Source organism: Helianthus annuus, chromosome 16, assembly GCF_002127325.2.
Source record: "Helianthus annuus cultivar XRQ/B chromosome 16, HanXRQr2.0-SUNRISE, whole genome shotgun sequence".
Classification (NCBI taxonomy): Eukaryota; Viridiplantae; Streptophyta; class Magnoliopsida; order Asterales; family Asteraceae; genus Helianthus; species Helianthus annuus.
The window spans coordinates 13,078,719-13,095,790 of record NC_035448.2 but is presented as its reverse complement, the minus strand read 5'-3'; the positions used below and the strand labels follow the sequence as shown (position 1 = coordinate 13,095,790).

Genomic DNA, 17,072 nt, shown 5'->3' with positions numbered 1-17,072 from the left:
CAACAGTAGAAGGTTGCAGCAGCTGTTCTAAAGTCTGTTTTGTAATAGAATGTATTAGCAGTAGTTAACACAAGCAGTGTCTGTATAGATCAGATGTTAGAGTTTGTTAGGAGGTTAGATGTCACTTTCATGGTGACGTCAGCAAAGATGCTCAGTAGTTTGCAAGTGCCTATAAATAGTTCAGTACTTTGTACTGTTCTATTAGCTCTTTACATCATTCGTCTTCTTTGCACGAACAAACTACTGAGCTCGGGCTGAGGGGGAGTTTGCATTCATACATCTATCTTTGTAATCGTTGTTGAAATTAAATTCAATCATTCGGTTCATTGTGTAAAAGATGTTTGATTAAAGTATTACTCTCATTTGATTGTATGCAAAGTTTGTTTTCATTTTAATTCCGCTGCACAACTCATCCATATTCATCTTAACTTCAAACACAAAATACAATAAAAAAGAAACTCAGATCCAACAGTTACGCGTGGGTCAAAAATAGATATTCATGTAATTATATTAGTTGGTCGGAATGGTGTAAATATCCTTTGTACATGTTGTAATTTCTTTGCCTTTTGCCTGTTTGGGTCGGAGGTGTTGTTGTTTGTTTGGCCTTTTGCCCATTTGGGTCGGAGGTTGTTTTAATGAAGTTTAATTTCAAAAAAAAAAATGTGATTGTGCATTTATATTGACTCATCTTAATTAGGGTTTACAAAAGTGATGAAATTATTATAACTCATATACTAATGCTATAGCGCATGTTTAAAAAATACTACTGCTACATACCAAATAAGAGAACTTAACCTAAAAGACTAGTCTGATAGGTGAGAGAGCCTATTTGGTATACAAACCCCACATCACGGTCACGTTAGTCACGGCTGGCTCTCTCCAGGCCACCACTCCGAGTTATGGCTCTGATACCAATGTTACATACCAAAAGAGAGAACTTAACCCAAAAGACTAATTTGGTGGGTAAGAGAGCCCATTTGGTATATAAACCCCACATCAGTTGCCCATACAACCAATGTGGAATAAGTCCCATACCTTACAATGGTATTAGTCCATAACAACTACCTCTAATTTCACTAATTACATTATGTCATTGTCTAATCAACCTTTTGAACGTAAAAACAAAAATCACTGTGTTGTTGATAACGACTTATCTACGAAGTGGAATGTTGATCGTACTTTCTCAAATCTTCTGGACTCATCATGTAACATTCAGAAACCACAAGGGCCACAATTGACATAACTTCATCCTTCAACAGAACGTAAACCGAAAACTCTCGAATATGTCTGGTAGCTTCTAGAGCGGTTTGTTTCCAGATTTCCAGATGTCTCTCGTAACCGTTACCGATCTCTATAAATCACTTCATCTTCCACTCATCATTCCTCAATTCGCTACAATATCTGCAAATTATCCAAACCATTCGTTAACAAACACACTCAAATACCTGCAACTTCGAAGAATATCGAACATTCTGCTTACGATTGATTTCATTCCGCTGTTGAACTTACGATTCAAGGTATGAATTCATTCTTATATTCATGTTTTGTGTTAATTACATTACGTTATTTGATTTTTCATTGCGTATTATCTGTTTTTGTTATGAAATATGAGTTAGGGTTAGGGTTATTAGTTCGTGATCATAGAATTGAAGTACTATCAGAAAGTTTCTGTGATAGATGCTGTTGTTATGAAAAATGAGTTAGGGTTAGGGTTAGGGTTATTAGTTCGTGATCGTAGAATTGAAGTATTATCAGAAAGTTTCTGTGATAGATTGAATTGAGTTTGCTGTTATTGTGTTTGTAGGTTTTTTAAGCGATATTATCAGATATGAATCCTGACAAATTTACACACAAGACAAATGAGGCATTGGCTTCAGGTCATGAGCTTGCTATGAATGCTGGTCACGCACAGTTTACGCCGCTACATATCGCGGTTGCTTTGATATCGGACGCGAATGGTATATTCAGGCAAGCGATTAGTAATGCCGGTGGTGAAGAGGCGGCTAATTCTGCTGAGAGGGTTTTCAATCAGGCGTTGAAGAAACTTCCCTCGCAGTCGCCTGCACCGGATGAGGTTCCAGCGAGTAGTTCTCTGATTAAAGTGATTCGTCGTGCTCAAAGTTTACAGAAATCCCGTGGGGACAGTCATTTAGCGGTGGATCAGTTGATTTTGGGGCTTCTTGAAGATTCACAAATTAGTGATCTTATAAAAGAAGCTGGAGTCGGGGCGTCTCGGGTGAAGAGTGAGGTAGAAAAGCTTAGAGGTAAAGAAGGGAAGAAGGTGGAAAGTGCTTCTGGGGATACTAATTTCCAGGCTCTGAAAACCTACGGTCGTGATCTTGTGGAGCAAGCTGGAAAGCTCGATCCGGTAATCGGGCGAGATGAGGAAATCAGGAGAGTGATTAGGATTCTATCAAGAAGAACGAAGAATAATCCCGTTCTGATTGGGGAGCCTGGTGTGGGAAAGACTGCTGTTGTTGAAGGGTTAGCACAGAGGATTGTAAGAGGTGATGTCCCGAACAATCTGAGTGATGTACGCCTTGTGGCATTGGATATGGGGGCGTTGATCGCTGGAGCCAAATATAGAGGGGAGTTCGAGGAGAGATTGAAAGCGGTTTTGAAAGAAGTTGAAGAAGCTGAAGGGAAAGTGATATTGTTCATTGATGAAATCCATCTTGTTCTTGGAGCGGGTAGAACTGAAGGATCCATGGATGCTGCGAATCTTTTCAAGCCCATGTTGGCTAGGGGTCAACTTCGGTGCATCGGTGCAACCACTTTGGAAGAGTATAGGAAATATGTGGAGAAAGATGCAGCCTTTGAGAGACGTTTTCAACAGGTTTTGGTGGCTGAACCGAGTGTTCCCGACACCATAAGCATTCTTAGAGGGTTGAAAGAGAGATATGAAGGCCACCATGGTGTTCGGATTCTTGATCGTGCTCTTGTGGTTGCCGCTCAGCTTTCAAGCCGCTACATAACTGGTATGTTTCATTTTCTTGATTGTTTTTAACTAGTTTTTTTCAAGTTATGCAGTAGTGAACTAGTAATTTACATAAACGCATTTGAATTTGTATGCAGCACGTTTCTTGCCGGATAAGGCTATTGATCTTGTGGATGAAGCATGTGCAAATGTGAGGGTACAATTAGACAGTCAGCCTGAAGAAATTGATAATCTTGAAAGGAAGCGGATGCAGTTGGAGGTTGAACTCCATGCCTTAGAGAAGGAAAAAGATAAAGCTAGTAAAGCTCGTCTTGTTGAGGTGAGTTCATTAGGCTGATAAGCATACTCTTTTTAATTATTTTGCTTGGTTTTAATTATGGTGTACTAACTTGTTGCTTTTTTTCAGGTGAAAAAGGAACTTGATGACTTGAGAGATAAGCTTCAACCGCTGATGATGAAATACAAAAAAGAAAAAGAGCGCGTTGATGAAATTCGCCGGTTGAAACAGAAAAGGGAAGAACTTTTGGTGGCACTGCAAGAAGCAGAAAGAAGATATGATTTAGCAAGAGCTGCAGACCTGAAATATGGAGCAGTTCAAGAAGTGGAGACTGCTATTGCAAGAATTGAAGGTAATGCAGATGAAAATGTAATGCTGACAGAGACAGTGGGACCCGACCAGATTGCTGAGGTGGTGAGTAGGTGGACTGGTATACCCGTGACCAGGCTCGGGACAAACGAGAAAGAGAGGCTGATTGGTCTAGCCGATAGGTTGCATCAGCGTGTTGTAGGTCAAGACCAAGCAGTTAGTGCTGTAGCCGAGGCAGTTTTGAGGTCACGTGCTGGTTTGGGTCGGGCCCAGCAGCCAACTGGTTCGTTTCTCTTCTTGGGTCCCACTGGTGTGGGGAAGACCGAGCTTGCTAAGGCTCTTGCGGAACAATTATTTGATGATGAAAAGCTTATGATTAGGATTGATATGTCCGAGTACATGGAGCAACACTCGGTGGCTCGACTAATCGGTGCTCCACCTGGGTATGTTGGTCATGAAGAAGGTGGTCAACTTACAGAAGCTGTGAGGAGAAGACCATACAGTGTTGTATTATTCGATGAAGTAGAGAAAGCTCACCAATCTGTTTTCAACACTCTACTTCAAATGTTGGATGATGGAAGGTTGACAGATGGTCAAGGTCGCACGGTTGACTTCTCCAACACAGTCATCATCATGACTTCTAATCTTGGAGCTGAGTATCTGTTAAAAGGGCTCTCAGGGAAGACCACAATGGTTAATGCTCGTGAAATGGTGATGCAGGAGGTGAGGAGGCACTTTAAGCCCGAGCTGTTGAACAGGCTAGATGAGATTGTGGTTTTCGACCCGCTTTCTCATGATCAGTTGAGAAAGGTTGCTAGACTTCAGTTGAAAGATGTGGCGGTTCGCCTTGCTGACAGAGGTGTGGCTTTAGGAGTCACAGAAGCAGCTTTAGATGTTATACTAAATGAGAGTTACGATCCGGTATATGGAGCGCGACCAATCAGGAGATGGCTGGAAAGGAGGGTCGTAACTGAGTTATCGAAGATGTTAATTAGAGAAGAGATCGATGAAAACTCGACGGTGTATATAGATGCGGGCATGGATGGTGAAGAATTGAGTTACAGGGTGGAGAGGAATGGTGGATTGGTAAATGCTGCAACAGGGCAGAAGTCTGATATACTGATTGAAGTCCCTACTGCAAATGGCGGGACTCGCGGTGATGCTGCACAGGCTGTGAAGAGGATGAAGATCGAGGAGATAGATGACGACGATGAAATGGATGAGTAATCGAGAAGCACAGTCGGTCTGTATTTGTTGAGTCCAAGTGTGGAGAATGTCGATTCCTGTTTTGAATGTTAGTTAAGCAAACTGTCAACAGCACGGACTGCTTGTATATGATGAAATGAAATTTGTATGTTTGAATCAGTGAATGAAGCAAATATATGAATAAAAGATTTTTGCAACTTTTTTTCTAGAATTAAATACATGAAGATAAAATCTTCAACTATTATAGGAATTTTCATATGTCCACAAGTACTCGGATCGTTTCTGATGTTAGCAGCCTACAAACTTGAATCAGTATTCAGATAGAAATCATAAGTCATAACATGGTAAAAAACTAAAAATGTATTGATATTTGGGTTGTAACTTGTAAGCCTTAGGCCCGAATGACCAATATTGCCTATAGGGCTTTAGATAGGCCAAGAGGCCCAAGAAGGTCGAGTGGCATAAATTAAAGATTTGCAAACTGCAAGCAAGGAAAACTGTGAAACTCAACTTTAATATTATCTAACTAATTATCTGTAAACAAGAATAATGTTTAATATTATCTAACTAATTATTTGTAATTATAAATTTGACACATTAATTTTCGCTAGGAAGGATAGGAAGCCATAGGATTATGACATGTGGCAAATTTTAAAATAAAAAGAAAGGGTATTTTAGTCAATCCAACTCCTTCTTCTTCCTTTTTCAAAACCCAGTAACTTCAAAACCCACCATTTTCAAAACCCACCATCTTCAACTATTTCTTCACTTTCTATCTCAATAATCACTACATTATAGTGCGATTTTCATCACCAATCAATGATTCAAAACCCGATCAACGTGTTCTTCAGCTTTTTTTGAAGAAAACTCAGTTTAATTTCATTAAAAAATCTCGTTTTTTTCCGGTGATTTTGGAGATAATCACTCGATTCGTTCGATTCGAGCGTTGATAAGTGTTTCTATCATTCAAATTTCGTCAATTGATGAAGAAATCGGCTTCGATCCATGTAAGAAATTCTTTAATTTCATTTTCACGATCTGGATTTTTGATTTAGTCATTGCGTTTTACGATCTTTGCGGGGGTCCGGGGGCGGCAGCCCCTGGTAGCGGGGTCCCAGGGGCGGCAGCCCCTGGCAGGGTCCAAGGGGCAGAGCCCCTGGCTGGGGTTGAGCTTTTCGATTAAATTGTTGTACTAAAAACGCATCAGAAAAATTAATTTTCCAGAAATTGACTCATTTCGAAGACAGTAATTCGTAGACAATTCAGACAGTTCACAGTGACAGACAGTTTTATGTGTCCATTGCGTTTTAGAAATAATAGAGTTTTATGTGGTTTCTAGCTATTGCGTTTTAGAAAAAAAAAAACACATTTTTAAGTGTTTTTAGTCATTGCGTTTTAGGTAAAACACATTTTTAAGTCCATTGCGTTTTAGACTGAGTCATTTTTAAGTGTTTTCTGGTCATTGCGTTTTACATATAAGACATTTCTTTGTGTTTTTGGTGCATTGCGTTTAAGGTAAAACACTTTTTTATGTGTTTTCAGTCCATTGCGTTTTAGAAAACAGACATTTTAAGTGTTTTCTGGCCATTGCGTTTTACAAATAAGACATTTCTCTGTGTTTTTGGTGCATTGCGTTTTAGGTAAAACACATTTTTATGTGTTTTCTGGTCATTGCGTTTTACAAATAAGACATTTCTGTGTGTTTTCTGGCCATTGCGTTTTACAAATAAGACATTTCTGTGTGTTTTCTGGCCATTGCGTTTTACAAATAAGTCATTTCTTTGTGTTTTTGGTGCATTGAGTTTTAGAAAAATGTCATTTTTAGGGTTTTTTTTTATTGCGTTTTACGTAACTGGTGGTTTTTCTATTGCGTTTTACGCAACTGGGTTTTAAATTTTTTTTAAAAAATATAGCAATAGTATACTCGTTTTAAAGATAAAAAAACACTCGTTTTTTTGGTGCAATTTTTATAAAAAAATAATGTCGTATGAAAGAGTTATTAACGTTTAAAAAATGAGAGGGAATTGGAGGAGAGAGAAACTATTGGCTTGGATTGACTAGAATGTCCTTGAACAAACTCACGCGACTCTTTTCTTCCTTTCAATTTCCCTGATTTAATCTTAGCCCTTGATTAACTTAATGGATAGTCAAGATCACTTTCTAACCTTCCTAGCCAAATAAACTTTCTATTGTATCTTCACCATATATAACTAATTATTTGTAGTTATGTATTTTCGCACCTTAAAATATTCTCAAATAAAAGCATCATTGTCAAAATTGTATAATATTTTTGGTTGGGTCTTTAAATCTATATGATTATTTTACTCATGTATTTATCAAAGTAAAAAATAACAAAACAATACTTCAAAATGAAATTCAATAAACAAATACTACTCAACAATCTTATAAATGATGCCTCCAAAGTCCAAATATGTTCAATCAAAGCCGCGCAAAGGCAGTTATGTGTTTCCTTGTTGCGCATCAACTCATGATTTGCTTGTTTCTCTACTACATTGATCAGCGCAACAACCGGTTGGATGTCATCTTCATTGTTCTGGTAAATGGCATGGCTTTCCTCCTCTAAGATCATCTTATGTAAAATCATGCATTACACTCGCTTTTTCTCCTTCAAAATGTATGGTAAGCTTGATGGAACGCAAAAACAAATAATTAATAGAAAGAAAGTCGTAGTTCTACTTAATATTCATATTTTTTAATCCACAACCATAAAATGTCTAAATGGTACACAAAAAAGAGAAACCAGATAAGTACTTGAAGTAAATAACCATACAAAAAAGATACATAATTAGTTTATGTCAATATTTTTTTTCCATATGAAACCTTTTTAACAAAAAGAATACAAAAATTCATATATGGGCAAAAATATATAAAAAACAAAACCTAAAGGCTTACCATCCATCACAAAGTCGGTTGTTTGAAATCCAAAATAATGAAAATATACCCGTTGGAGAAAAGCCGAATAATAACCAAATTTAAAACACAAAACCCCACACAACAGTACATTCGCTGCCTGGGCCCTTGTCAGCTCCCCACACTTTTTTATTACTTTTTTCATAAAAATGAAAATCAATTGAGCAATGAGTACATATTTAATAATACCATTTTTAATTTTCTATCCCAGAGTAAGAATAGACAAATTCACACCAATATACAACTTGTAATGCATTTAGTACATCCATTTATCAAATGTTTTCCTGAATTTTCAGTTTTTTCCTTGAGAGAAGATTAAAAACTTTTCGTTTTAAACTTTAAAAGCTACCCTTACCAATATCACTCTCTCTCTCTATCTCTTCATCTTCTCCAAGCTTCTTGTTCTTCTACATTCAACACAACAATGGCTGCTCTTGTTCTTCTTCTACTTATTTTCTCCATGGTTTCTCACTCAAGTAAGCTACTTTCTTTCTTTCTCATTTTTTATATGTTTAATTCAACAAAAAAAGAAAGTAAAATAATAAAGTTATTATTATTATTATTGTTATTATCTTTATATGTCTTTTACGGTTTTAACTCTGAAGAAATCTTTGTTCATGTAACCACCAACAAAATAGGAAAGAAAAAGAACAAGATGTCTTAATCCTTATGATACCCACAAAAAGTTACAACCTTAAAATGGTTGCTAAATCCTTTGACCAACAAATGATGTTGTGACTTGTACATACTGCTATGAAAACAGTACATTGCACTAGATATTCCTTTTGCCTAGTATCTAAGTTGATATAAAAACTTATTACTTATGTTTCTTTCTGGTCTTATATATTGTGCTATACTGACTTGTACTTGATGTTATGAAAGTTGTACATCTTGGTACTGTATTTAGCATCATATATATAGGGTTAGGTTCTTTGTACAGTGAACTAATCCTAGCCCTTGATTATTAATACACAACTGTAAATTAATGGCCAGGATTTGATGATTAAAATACACTAGTGGTACTTTACGATTTGATGCTGTAAATCAATAGCCAGGAATATGATAATCAAAATACACCACTTCACAAATACACTAAAATGTTCACTCTAGAACCCCATATACTTATATGTGGGGCCTATGTGGGACTGGCACTTCTTCTCTAATACATTTAGATCAACCCCAAGAATATACATGCTATACCAACTTGTACATCGTGTTGTAAAAGTTGTAACTCTAAGACCATTAAACTATGTGTATGTATAGGTGCAACATGGTGTGTGTGCAAGAAGGGTGGAAATGATAAGGTTCTACAGATGGCAATAGACTGGGCGTGTGGAAATGGTGCGGACTGCACCCAAACGCACCAAGGTGGGAAGTGCTACAACCCGAACACCGTCATTGACCACTGCAACTACGCCGTCAACAGCTATTTTCAAGCCAAGGGTCAGGCCCCTGGCTCGTGTGATTTCAACGGTGCAGCCATGGTCACCACCACTGACCCAAGTTAGTATACTCAACCAACACACTTTGAGACACACATACATGTTTGTGTTAATTTGTTTTTTTATCTAATAATATTATTGTTATTATTGTGTGTATAAACAGGCGCTAACGGGTGTTCATATCCTTCTTCTGCCAGGTATCTCTTTATATTTATTTCCAAAATTGTTTGTTAGCTTTGTGGCTTTTCTAGTTATGATTATCGAATATTTTATAGGTTTTTATAGTCGTGATTTTAGTCGCTCGTGACTGAGCTAATCAAGATTATCGCAAACCAAGTTTAGATAAAACGAGTTTAAGCTAAATATAGGTTTGAGCTTAAATCAAGCCACGCCTCCTTTTAAACTGACATGTTATTTTTTAATTAGTTGAACCGCTACACATCATTTCTTTTATATCTAAGGCTAGAAGCGCGCTAATGACATTATCTATTTTATGTTATTTTAAAACAAGCCACGCCTCCTTTTAAATACGGGTTTTCCCATACTTATTGAGTTTCTTCCTGAACTAGTGATTCCACTGATAGTACGATGATACTCTCATTATCCGTCGGTTCATTTAAAAATATGAAACCGGCCCACCAAGCCTCAAGCCAAATAATACATCTTAATCTTGACAAGATCTAGGTAGTGGTTTTTGAACTTTTTGTCCTTTTTATTACTCTCATTAATCTCATCTTCATTATTACTCGGTATCCAATGTCCACTGTGTTTTTAACCATCTGGACCTACATGACCGGTCGACTTTAATAATACTACTTCTGGCTGGGTTGTACCATGTGCTTCTTTAGTTGTACACCGCTGACAAAACGTGACGATGAGCCAGAAGAGTGTGCGGTGTGCCTTGTATTGACCCCATACATAACATTTTTTTATGTTTTTAAATTTAACTTGTATTACGTATTTTTCATTCACCACGAATTGTTAAAACTTATGGAGAAAGTGTGATTCTATTCATGTTGCATTTCACAACAAAAAAAGGAGATTCGAATTAAGTACTTCGAACACAACCTGTTTAATCTGAATTTTTTCATTTTTTTTTTTTTTGCAAATTAATATATTAAAATTAAAAGTTAATAAAAATATACATATGTATATAATACAATTACTTTTATATTATAAAATCTTATGTTAATTTCTCTTTTTAAGTTATAATTATTGCATAAAATACACACACAAGTTCACTTGTGCATAAAATATATTGTAAAAATATAATATGATATAAATGGGTTAAATGGGACAACCTGCAAACCCGACCCGTTTAGCTAAACAGGTTCACGGGTTCAACCTGAAACTAACCCGAACCCATTTAGACTAATCCCAAACCTGTGACTTTCGTGTTAAGTTCGTGTCATGTTTTCGGATCCAAGATCACTTGTACTTTACCATTTAAAGGTGTACTGATTTGCATTTGTGGATGCAGTGGTACGACCGTCGTAAATTCACCAGGCAACACTAGAACACCAAGTTCGACCACCATGACGCCAGGCTCCACCACCACTTCTCCATACGGCGGCAACAACCCAACCAACACGGGCGTGTTGGGAGGCGGAACTGGCCTGGGTATGGGCCCGTCAGGAGCGGGTATCAACACGGATCTTAGCCATGGGTTCACGATACATCAAAAAGCCACCACTTTTGGTTTCTTGACCATAATGGGTTCAATGCTTGTAATGCTTTTGTGAGTTTGATGAATGTGTACAACTGGATGATGCATGTAGTAAGGGTACAAGTTGGCAATGCATGCATGTGGTTTTTAGGTTAGAGGAATGTCAAAAGACAGGTTGCATTTTGGTTTTATTATCTAGATTGGGAAATTATTGAGGGCCTATGTTCCTTTTTGGTGGCCATGACTCACGTGATTTCTATCACTCTCGTCTATTTTTTTTTATATATTTTTGTAACTTGTTTTATGTGAATGTTTCATTCCCATGTTACGCATGCGGACCAACAACACTATTCGGAGGAATAATCTTGATAAAATAATTAAAAGTTTTGTAGCATTTTTGGGTTAGATCATACAATAAAAAGTAATACCAAAACTCTCGTCAAGAAGTTGATGGCTTCTGGCGCTAGGGAGCCAAAAGTATCAAAGGCAAAAGGGATAAAGACATGTTGGTTCTTTGCGCAAGCTTTAGCGTGCTTATCTACTTTCTTTGATTCTGCCTTTCTTGCTGCTAGTCCAACTACAAACCCGTTTTCCCTTAAACCAACCAAAGGGGAAACCCCTGTGAGGTCTACACAAGCATGTTTCCCCCCAGCCCAGCCAAAGACGAGCAGATCCGCTGGTCGCAGAGTAGATCTCCCTTCCATAGGGTCCGTGAGGAAATTCACAGGGGCCTCTTTCTTAGCAGAAATCCCAGCTCTTCTTAAGATGTCCCCCAAAACATCTCGCACCCAGTCATGCCGATATTTAAACCCAGAGAGCTCTTTACAGTGAAATGCGTGCTCCCCATATTTATCCATACAAGCTTTACGACATATCAGGCAGGTTTCATCTTCTGGGTACAGGTTTCATCTTCTGTATTCTACTGCCGACATGCATTGTCCTAACCCCTCAATCGGGATAACGGTCAAAAATTCCTGAGCATGGCGACCCTTCAGACACTCAAACACCGCCTTCTGGCGGGGTGACAAATCAAAAGCTTCTCCCAGGCTTTGAGCGATTTTGCTAAAAAGTGCATTCACCAAAGTTTTTTGTGGCTTCGAGGGGGCGGTGTCCTTGTTAGAGAAACCGCCAATATCCAAGTCTGGGAGAGAGACATTTAAGCGTTCGAGCGCTTGTTGATAGTCTGGGTCAAGCCCGACAACCCCACCGTTTCGAAGGATATGATCCTGTAGTTCCCAAGACTGAGCTCTAGACGCCACAAAGGCATAAGCCCCAACATCTCGGGCTAAGAAGAGGCCCGAACCACCTAGACGCATTGGCAAAGATGCTAGACGCCACTGGAGGTCACCAAAGAAGGGGCCGCCACCCACTACTATGTCTTCTATAGCCTTTCTAAGGCCATCATCGAACCGAGATACCGCATCCTCCATCAAATGGGGTTGACAAGTCCGCAGCCCAAAAAGCAACTTAGCAACACCCATGCACGACCTTAGCAGAAGGAGTTCACATTGGGGATCCCTCAGGCAGGGTAAGAGTTTCATAAGGTCAACCGCCCCCGAGGCCCGCCGCCCTGCCAACTCCCCAATAAAGCTAGGATCCCGACTAACAGCTCTACCAAGGAGCTTAACCCCCTTCTCTGGTCTACCGATCCCTCTCGATGGTTCAACGGGTTATCCACAGCAATTGTTCGACCCCAAGGGGGCAGGGGTTTGTGTTCGGGAGGTTGGGATTTGCAATTCAGAAAGGGTTGGCGGCGCAGCTTGTTGCCCGTCTACCTTCTGTTTTGATGTAACTTAACAAGTTTTCTGGTTATATCAATCGTTTGTTTTTTATACCAAAACATTAAAGTCAATAACCAAACCCTATAAACCTAAATCAATAACTATCATCAACTCTACATTCATGTAGACATCTAACTACAACCAAGTGCACAATCATAATCTAATTTCAATTTCAGGCTTCAAGGATAATAAAATTAAAAAAGTAAAAACCAACCTTTACTCATGTTCAAGCTTTAATCGGCTAATCTCTGGATTTCTCGTTGAATATCGATCCTTGTTCAAATGTTCAATCAACCCCCTCCTTTTCAACCATTTGGGGGGACTTTTTTTACATTAGGTTAATAATTGGGGGAATTGGGCAATGAGTTATCTATTATCTATATTAAAACAAAACATTTTAGTGCCACTTGGCATTATCTTAATCCTATAAGTGCCACCTGTCATCTAAATATACCTCACAATTTTCAATTGAGCGGCAAGACGTCCATTCACTTGCTCTGCCTCTCTTTCATTGTTATTTATTTACTCTACCGCCACTGTATTTTGGTTGTAACGCTCATAAAGACTTTTCAAGTTTCCATAATTTTTTCAAATCATCTTCCAAAATATGTTTCGGTTCCCATCTTTAATTGTGTTTCATCGCACAAACCCTAAATCTATAAATCCATCTGAATTCTGCGGTTTCTTCTCATCGATTATTAGGGCAAACGATTTATCGATCGTATCTGTTTGTTCATATCTACTTGGCATTCAAACGATCTGTCAACCCTGATTTAAGGTACGATTATTTATCACTGATATGACTATTTTATATGGTGCTTAATGTTGCAACAAATTTTAGGGTTTTATTTTGAATTAGATGATTTTTGTTATTCAATATCCGATTTTGTGTTGATTGTCTCCGAATAATCATAAGTAAGCATATGGATGTTTTCTAGATATTCAAATCTGAAAGAATTTTTGGTGGTTTACAATTTTATGGGTTATTCTGATCTTTAAGTCACATATGTTTGTATCGATTTTGAGAATCATGAAATTATGATGCTGTATAAAATTTTAGTACTTATTTGTTAATATTTTATTCCGATGTTCTTAAATTGTAACAAAATTTAGTGTTTTTTTTTTGAATATGTGTTTTGATTAAATATCCGATCTTGTGTTGATTGTCTCCGAATATCATAAGTAAGCATATGGATCTTTTCTAAATATTCAAATATGTAAGATTTTTTAGTGGTTAAATTTTTAGGCCTTATTCTGATTTTAAAATCACATATGTTTCTGTCGTTTTTTAGAATCTTGGAATTATGATGCCGTATATAATTTTAGAACTTATTTGTTAATTTGTTATTCCGATGCAGACAATTTTTAGTTTTACTTAACGTTGAATTAGGATCTGCATATTATTGACTCTTTTAATTTTGAGGCCTGTAAATTTTTTTAGTGTAGTTTTACTATATTTTTTGTAATCGTCAACCTACATATTCATTGATGTATATTATAAGGATTTTAGATTCTGACAATTCTTCAAGGATTTGTCGTTAGAAACTAACACATTTATACAAATAACTTATTTCTGAACATTGCTCATATTGCCTTATGATTGATGATTGATTGAAACTGTTTTGTATATTTGAACTTACAAATGTATAAATGTAAACATGTTTGTGAATTATAATCATTGCATATGAATTTATCTGATGAGGTTTGTTTATTATTTGTCATTTTAGATCATTTGGTAGACCTGTCCTTTATTATTATGTTTCATATAGGTCATATTTTTCCAAAAAAAAAATTAATCTGACGTGCTTTGTTTATGTAACCTCTTATTTTAGGTATTTCGTATGGCTGAAAGTTCATCTAGGTAATTCATTTATATAATTTGTCTTTTGTTATCATTTTTTATTTCTCATGCTAACCTTAACATGTTACACTTGATTAACATCGCAATCTTTAAATCAGTTTCAGAGGACCCTGCTTTTGTAGGCACATGAATAAAGCAGACGAATTTATTATGGTAAATGACAAAGTATTACATAAGTTTTTTTTTTATTTTCTTTATATGTTCATTAAGTACAGTTTGTTACTAATTTTTATAAATTAATACAGTTTATTTTTTTTATTTTTAAATCATTTTGTTTTTTTATAATAGTATTCCAGATGACGCTGCGTCCAAACTATGGGGTGTATATAAATGTCCTACAAATGTTGATATACACACCGAAGATGGCCAACAATTTAATGTTGGATTAAGCGCTGCTAAAGGAAAGATATTTTTTTTTCACGGTTGGTCCAATGTGGTTGAACATTTACGACTAACCATTGGGTGTTTGGTACTATTTAATCCGGTAGATTGTACTACGTTTAAGTTAACAGCTTTCGTTGATGGTGTTAGTCATACCACTTTTTGGACGTATCTGCTCCCTCCATCAACTCAATTTTATGTAAGATAACTTATATCTATATTTTAAATATTGTATTGATGTATTAAATTTGTTATACATATGTTAAATTTACTTATTGCTATTTTGTCTTTATCATTTCCACAGGTCATTCCTGAATGTATCCTGCCAAAACACTATGATTATTCGTCAAATGATGTAGTCTCTACTGTACTTACAGACAACAACACGTTTAACGTTCTCATTGAGACAATTGACGGAAAAGTAGGTTTTTCCGTTGGTATTGACGTAATTGTTAGTCAATTAGAGTTGAAAGATGGTTGTTTTATGTTTTTTACAAAATCTTTTGGTAATTTTTTCCATTTAAAAGTATTTGGGAAAAACGGTCTTCAAATGGATTTTTCGGATGTAGAGATCGATGAGGTATGTTTCATATTCGTACATAATTATATTTTTTTTTCTGTTAATTTAATTTTTGTTATACATCTAATTTGCAGGCTGAAGTTGCACCTGTTGATGTTGAAAATGAAAATGATGAAGAAATACATGGTGGTGTAAAAAAGTTTGTCCGTATGGCTGGTGAAGATCATTTTGTAAGTTATAAATTCATTTTACATGCTGCAAATACACAAATGGTATCCAATTTTTACTTAATAAACATTCTTTTTTTGTTTTTTACAACAATACAGAGGATTCCCGATCCTGTTTCACGCATGGCTAGACTTCATGAAGGTTTAAAGGATTTGACCGTTAGATTTTTGCATCTGGATCCGCCAATGCAGATTACAAACGGGACCAGACGTGAAAGACGTGAAAGAAGAGGCAAGACTGGTTTTCGTTACGCTTTAACCTCTTGGAAGAAGTTCATGAAAGCCGCTCGGATTAACGTCCGTGACCAGGTTCACTTTTCCTTTGATGAAAATGATCAGGTTTTGAGTGTTGAGAGGGTTGTACCCTACGTTAGGCCTACCAAGTAGTTATAAGACAATTACGGCATGTTTTTTGCCTTTCAATTTTATCTTTTGTTTTAACATTGGTGTTGGTTTTAAATTTCAAGTTTTTATATTATTTTAATAACTTTACTGTTATTTTAACCACTATATTACACGTGTGACAATTTTACTCTATGTGTTTAGTAGTTTTTATTCCCACTACATTTATGATTGATAAAAAATGATATATAAACTACTAATAAGCATACAATTAAATAGATATATTCTCATATTAAGAATTAAGATTAAGATATTAAGATTAAGATTAACACAAACATGAAGATAGCTGATCGTTTGTTAACAAAAAACCATTATTCCCCACGGAATTGGTACCTAGATCCAGCATCCACCGGAGAAACATAATAGGTTACTATTTTGCTAAAAGTATAAAACGCCATAATATTACTACCACAAATTGTTTCTTTCATTATAAGCCGCTTTACAAAGCAACCATTACCATCAAATTTCCAGCTGCTATATAATAGCTTGCTTATACTGTCCATTCAATTTAAAACACCTATAAACGGGTCCAAATCTCCGTATTTATAATTAGAGACTCTAACTATTTAGTTTCATGTCTTTGTTACAATTGAGTCTATGAACTGATATTTATTCTTTGAATTAACTTTTATTGTTTTATGTGTTGGCGAGTCGGTATTTAGGCCCTGAACTAAATTATTTTATATTTATTTTTTTTATAGTTACACTTCAATTAAAGATAATGAAGTCGGAGTTTAAAAACCATATTGGAAGGCTCGTGCAGGTAAGTTTAATCGCATTATTTTCACATACATATCATGTTTACAAACTAAACTGCAATGTAGATTGAACAAATCCAATACTTATCATGTTGTACAATACTAACTGGAATCTTTTTCAAAATTTCGTATATGAAACTTGAATTTAGTTATATCGTAATGATTTAGGTATGGTAATGATTGTGAAATGGATTACAGTTTAATATTTTGATTCAATATATTTAAATAGTCCGGAATTCAAAATGGAACTTGAAATATGGTGTTGATTGTAATTTAATTTAAAATAATAAATTGATTGAATATACTTGCCAATTCAACTTCTTAATTGATTGTACACATTTTTAGTGGTTTATATATTTAAGGAAATTATAAT

The 17,072-nt window shown here is 36.2% G+C and overlaps 3 protein-coding genes across 3 annotated transcripts; all 3 read left to right on the top strand.

Annotated features, from left to right (window-relative positions):
- Positions 1 to 1,253: 1,253 nt before the first annotated feature.
- On the top strand, positions 1,254 to 4,930 carry LOC110918630 (chaperone protein ClpB1). The gene is made up of 4 exons (XM_022162916.2): positions 1,254 to 1,517; positions 1,805 to 2,978; positions 3,076 to 3,257; positions 3,345 to 4,930. The coding sequence occupies exons 2-4, from the start codon at positions 1,829 to 1,831 to the stop codon at positions 4,749 to 4,751; spliced, it is 2,739 nt and encodes a 912-aa protein (XP_022018608.1). The 5' UTR covers positions 1,254 to 1,517; positions 1,805 to 1,828; the 3' UTR covers positions 4,752 to 4,930.
- A 3,063-nt stretch (positions 4,931 to 7,993) lies between these two features.
- LOC110915965 (PLASMODESMATA CALLOSE-BINDING PROTEIN 1) lies at positions 7,994 to 11,101 on the top strand. Its single transcript, XM_022160716.2, has 4 exons — positions 7,994 to 8,137; positions 8,925 to 9,164; positions 9,267 to 9,300; positions 10,584 to 11,101. Exons 1-4 carry the CDS (start codon positions 8,086 to 8,088, stop codon positions 10,843 to 10,845), a joined length of 588 nt encoding a protein of 195 aa, XP_022016408.1. The 5' UTR covers positions 7,994 to 8,085; the 3' UTR covers positions 10,846 to 11,101.
- Positions 11,102 to 12,248: 1,147 nt separating this feature from the next.
- LOC118488169 lies at positions 12,249 to 15,986 on the top strand. Its single transcript, XM_035985381.1, has 6 exons — positions 12,249 to 12,476; positions 14,383 to 14,411; positions 14,700 to 14,991; positions 15,097 to 15,372; positions 15,447 to 15,542; positions 15,639 to 15,986. The coding sequence occupies exons 1-6, from the start codon at positions 12,249 to 12,251 to the stop codon at positions 15,924 to 15,926; spliced, it is 1,209 nt and encodes a 402-aa protein (XP_035841274.1). The 3' UTR covers positions 15,927 to 15,986.
- Positions 15,987 to 17,072: the final 1,086 nt, after the last annotated feature.

Bases quoted from the DNA above. Each gene is read 5' to 3' on its own strand.
- LOC110918630 (XM_022162916.2), top strand. From the start codon at position 1,829: ATGAATCCTGACAAATTTACACACAAGACAAATGAGGCATTGGCTTCA. The intron at 2,979-3,075 runs GTATGTTTCATT...ATTTGTATGCAG, and splicing joins TTCAAGCCGCTACATAACTG to CACGTTTCTTGCCGGATAAG. The intron at 3,258-3,344 runs GTGAGTTCATTA...GCTTTTTTTCAG, and splicing joins GTAAAGCTCGTCTTGTTGAG to GTGAAAAAGGAACTTGATGA.
- LOC110915965 (XM_022160716.2), top strand. From the start codon at position 8,086: ATGGCTGCTCTTGTTCTTCTTCTACTTATTTTCTCCATGGTTTCTCAC. The intron at 9,165-9,266 runs GTTAGTATACTC...GTGTATAAACAG, and splicing joins GGTCACCACCACTGACCCAA to GCGCTAACGGGTGTTCATAT. The intron at 9,301-10,583 runs GTATCTCTTTAT...TTGTGGATGCAG, and splicing joins TCATATCCTTCTTCTGCCAG to TGGTACGACCGTCGTAAATT.
- LOC118488169 (XM_035985381.1), top strand. From the start codon at position 12,249: ATGCACGACCTTAGCAGAAGGAGTTCACATTGGGGATCCCTCAGGCAG. The intron at 12,477-14,382 runs GTTTGTGTTCGG...CTCTTATTTTAG, and splicing joins TCGACCCCAAGGGGGCAGGG to GTATTTCGTATGGCTGAAAG. The intron at 15,543-15,638 runs GTAAGTTATAAA...ACAACAATACAG, and splicing joins TGGCTGGTGAAGATCATTTT to AGGATTCCCGATCCTGTTTC.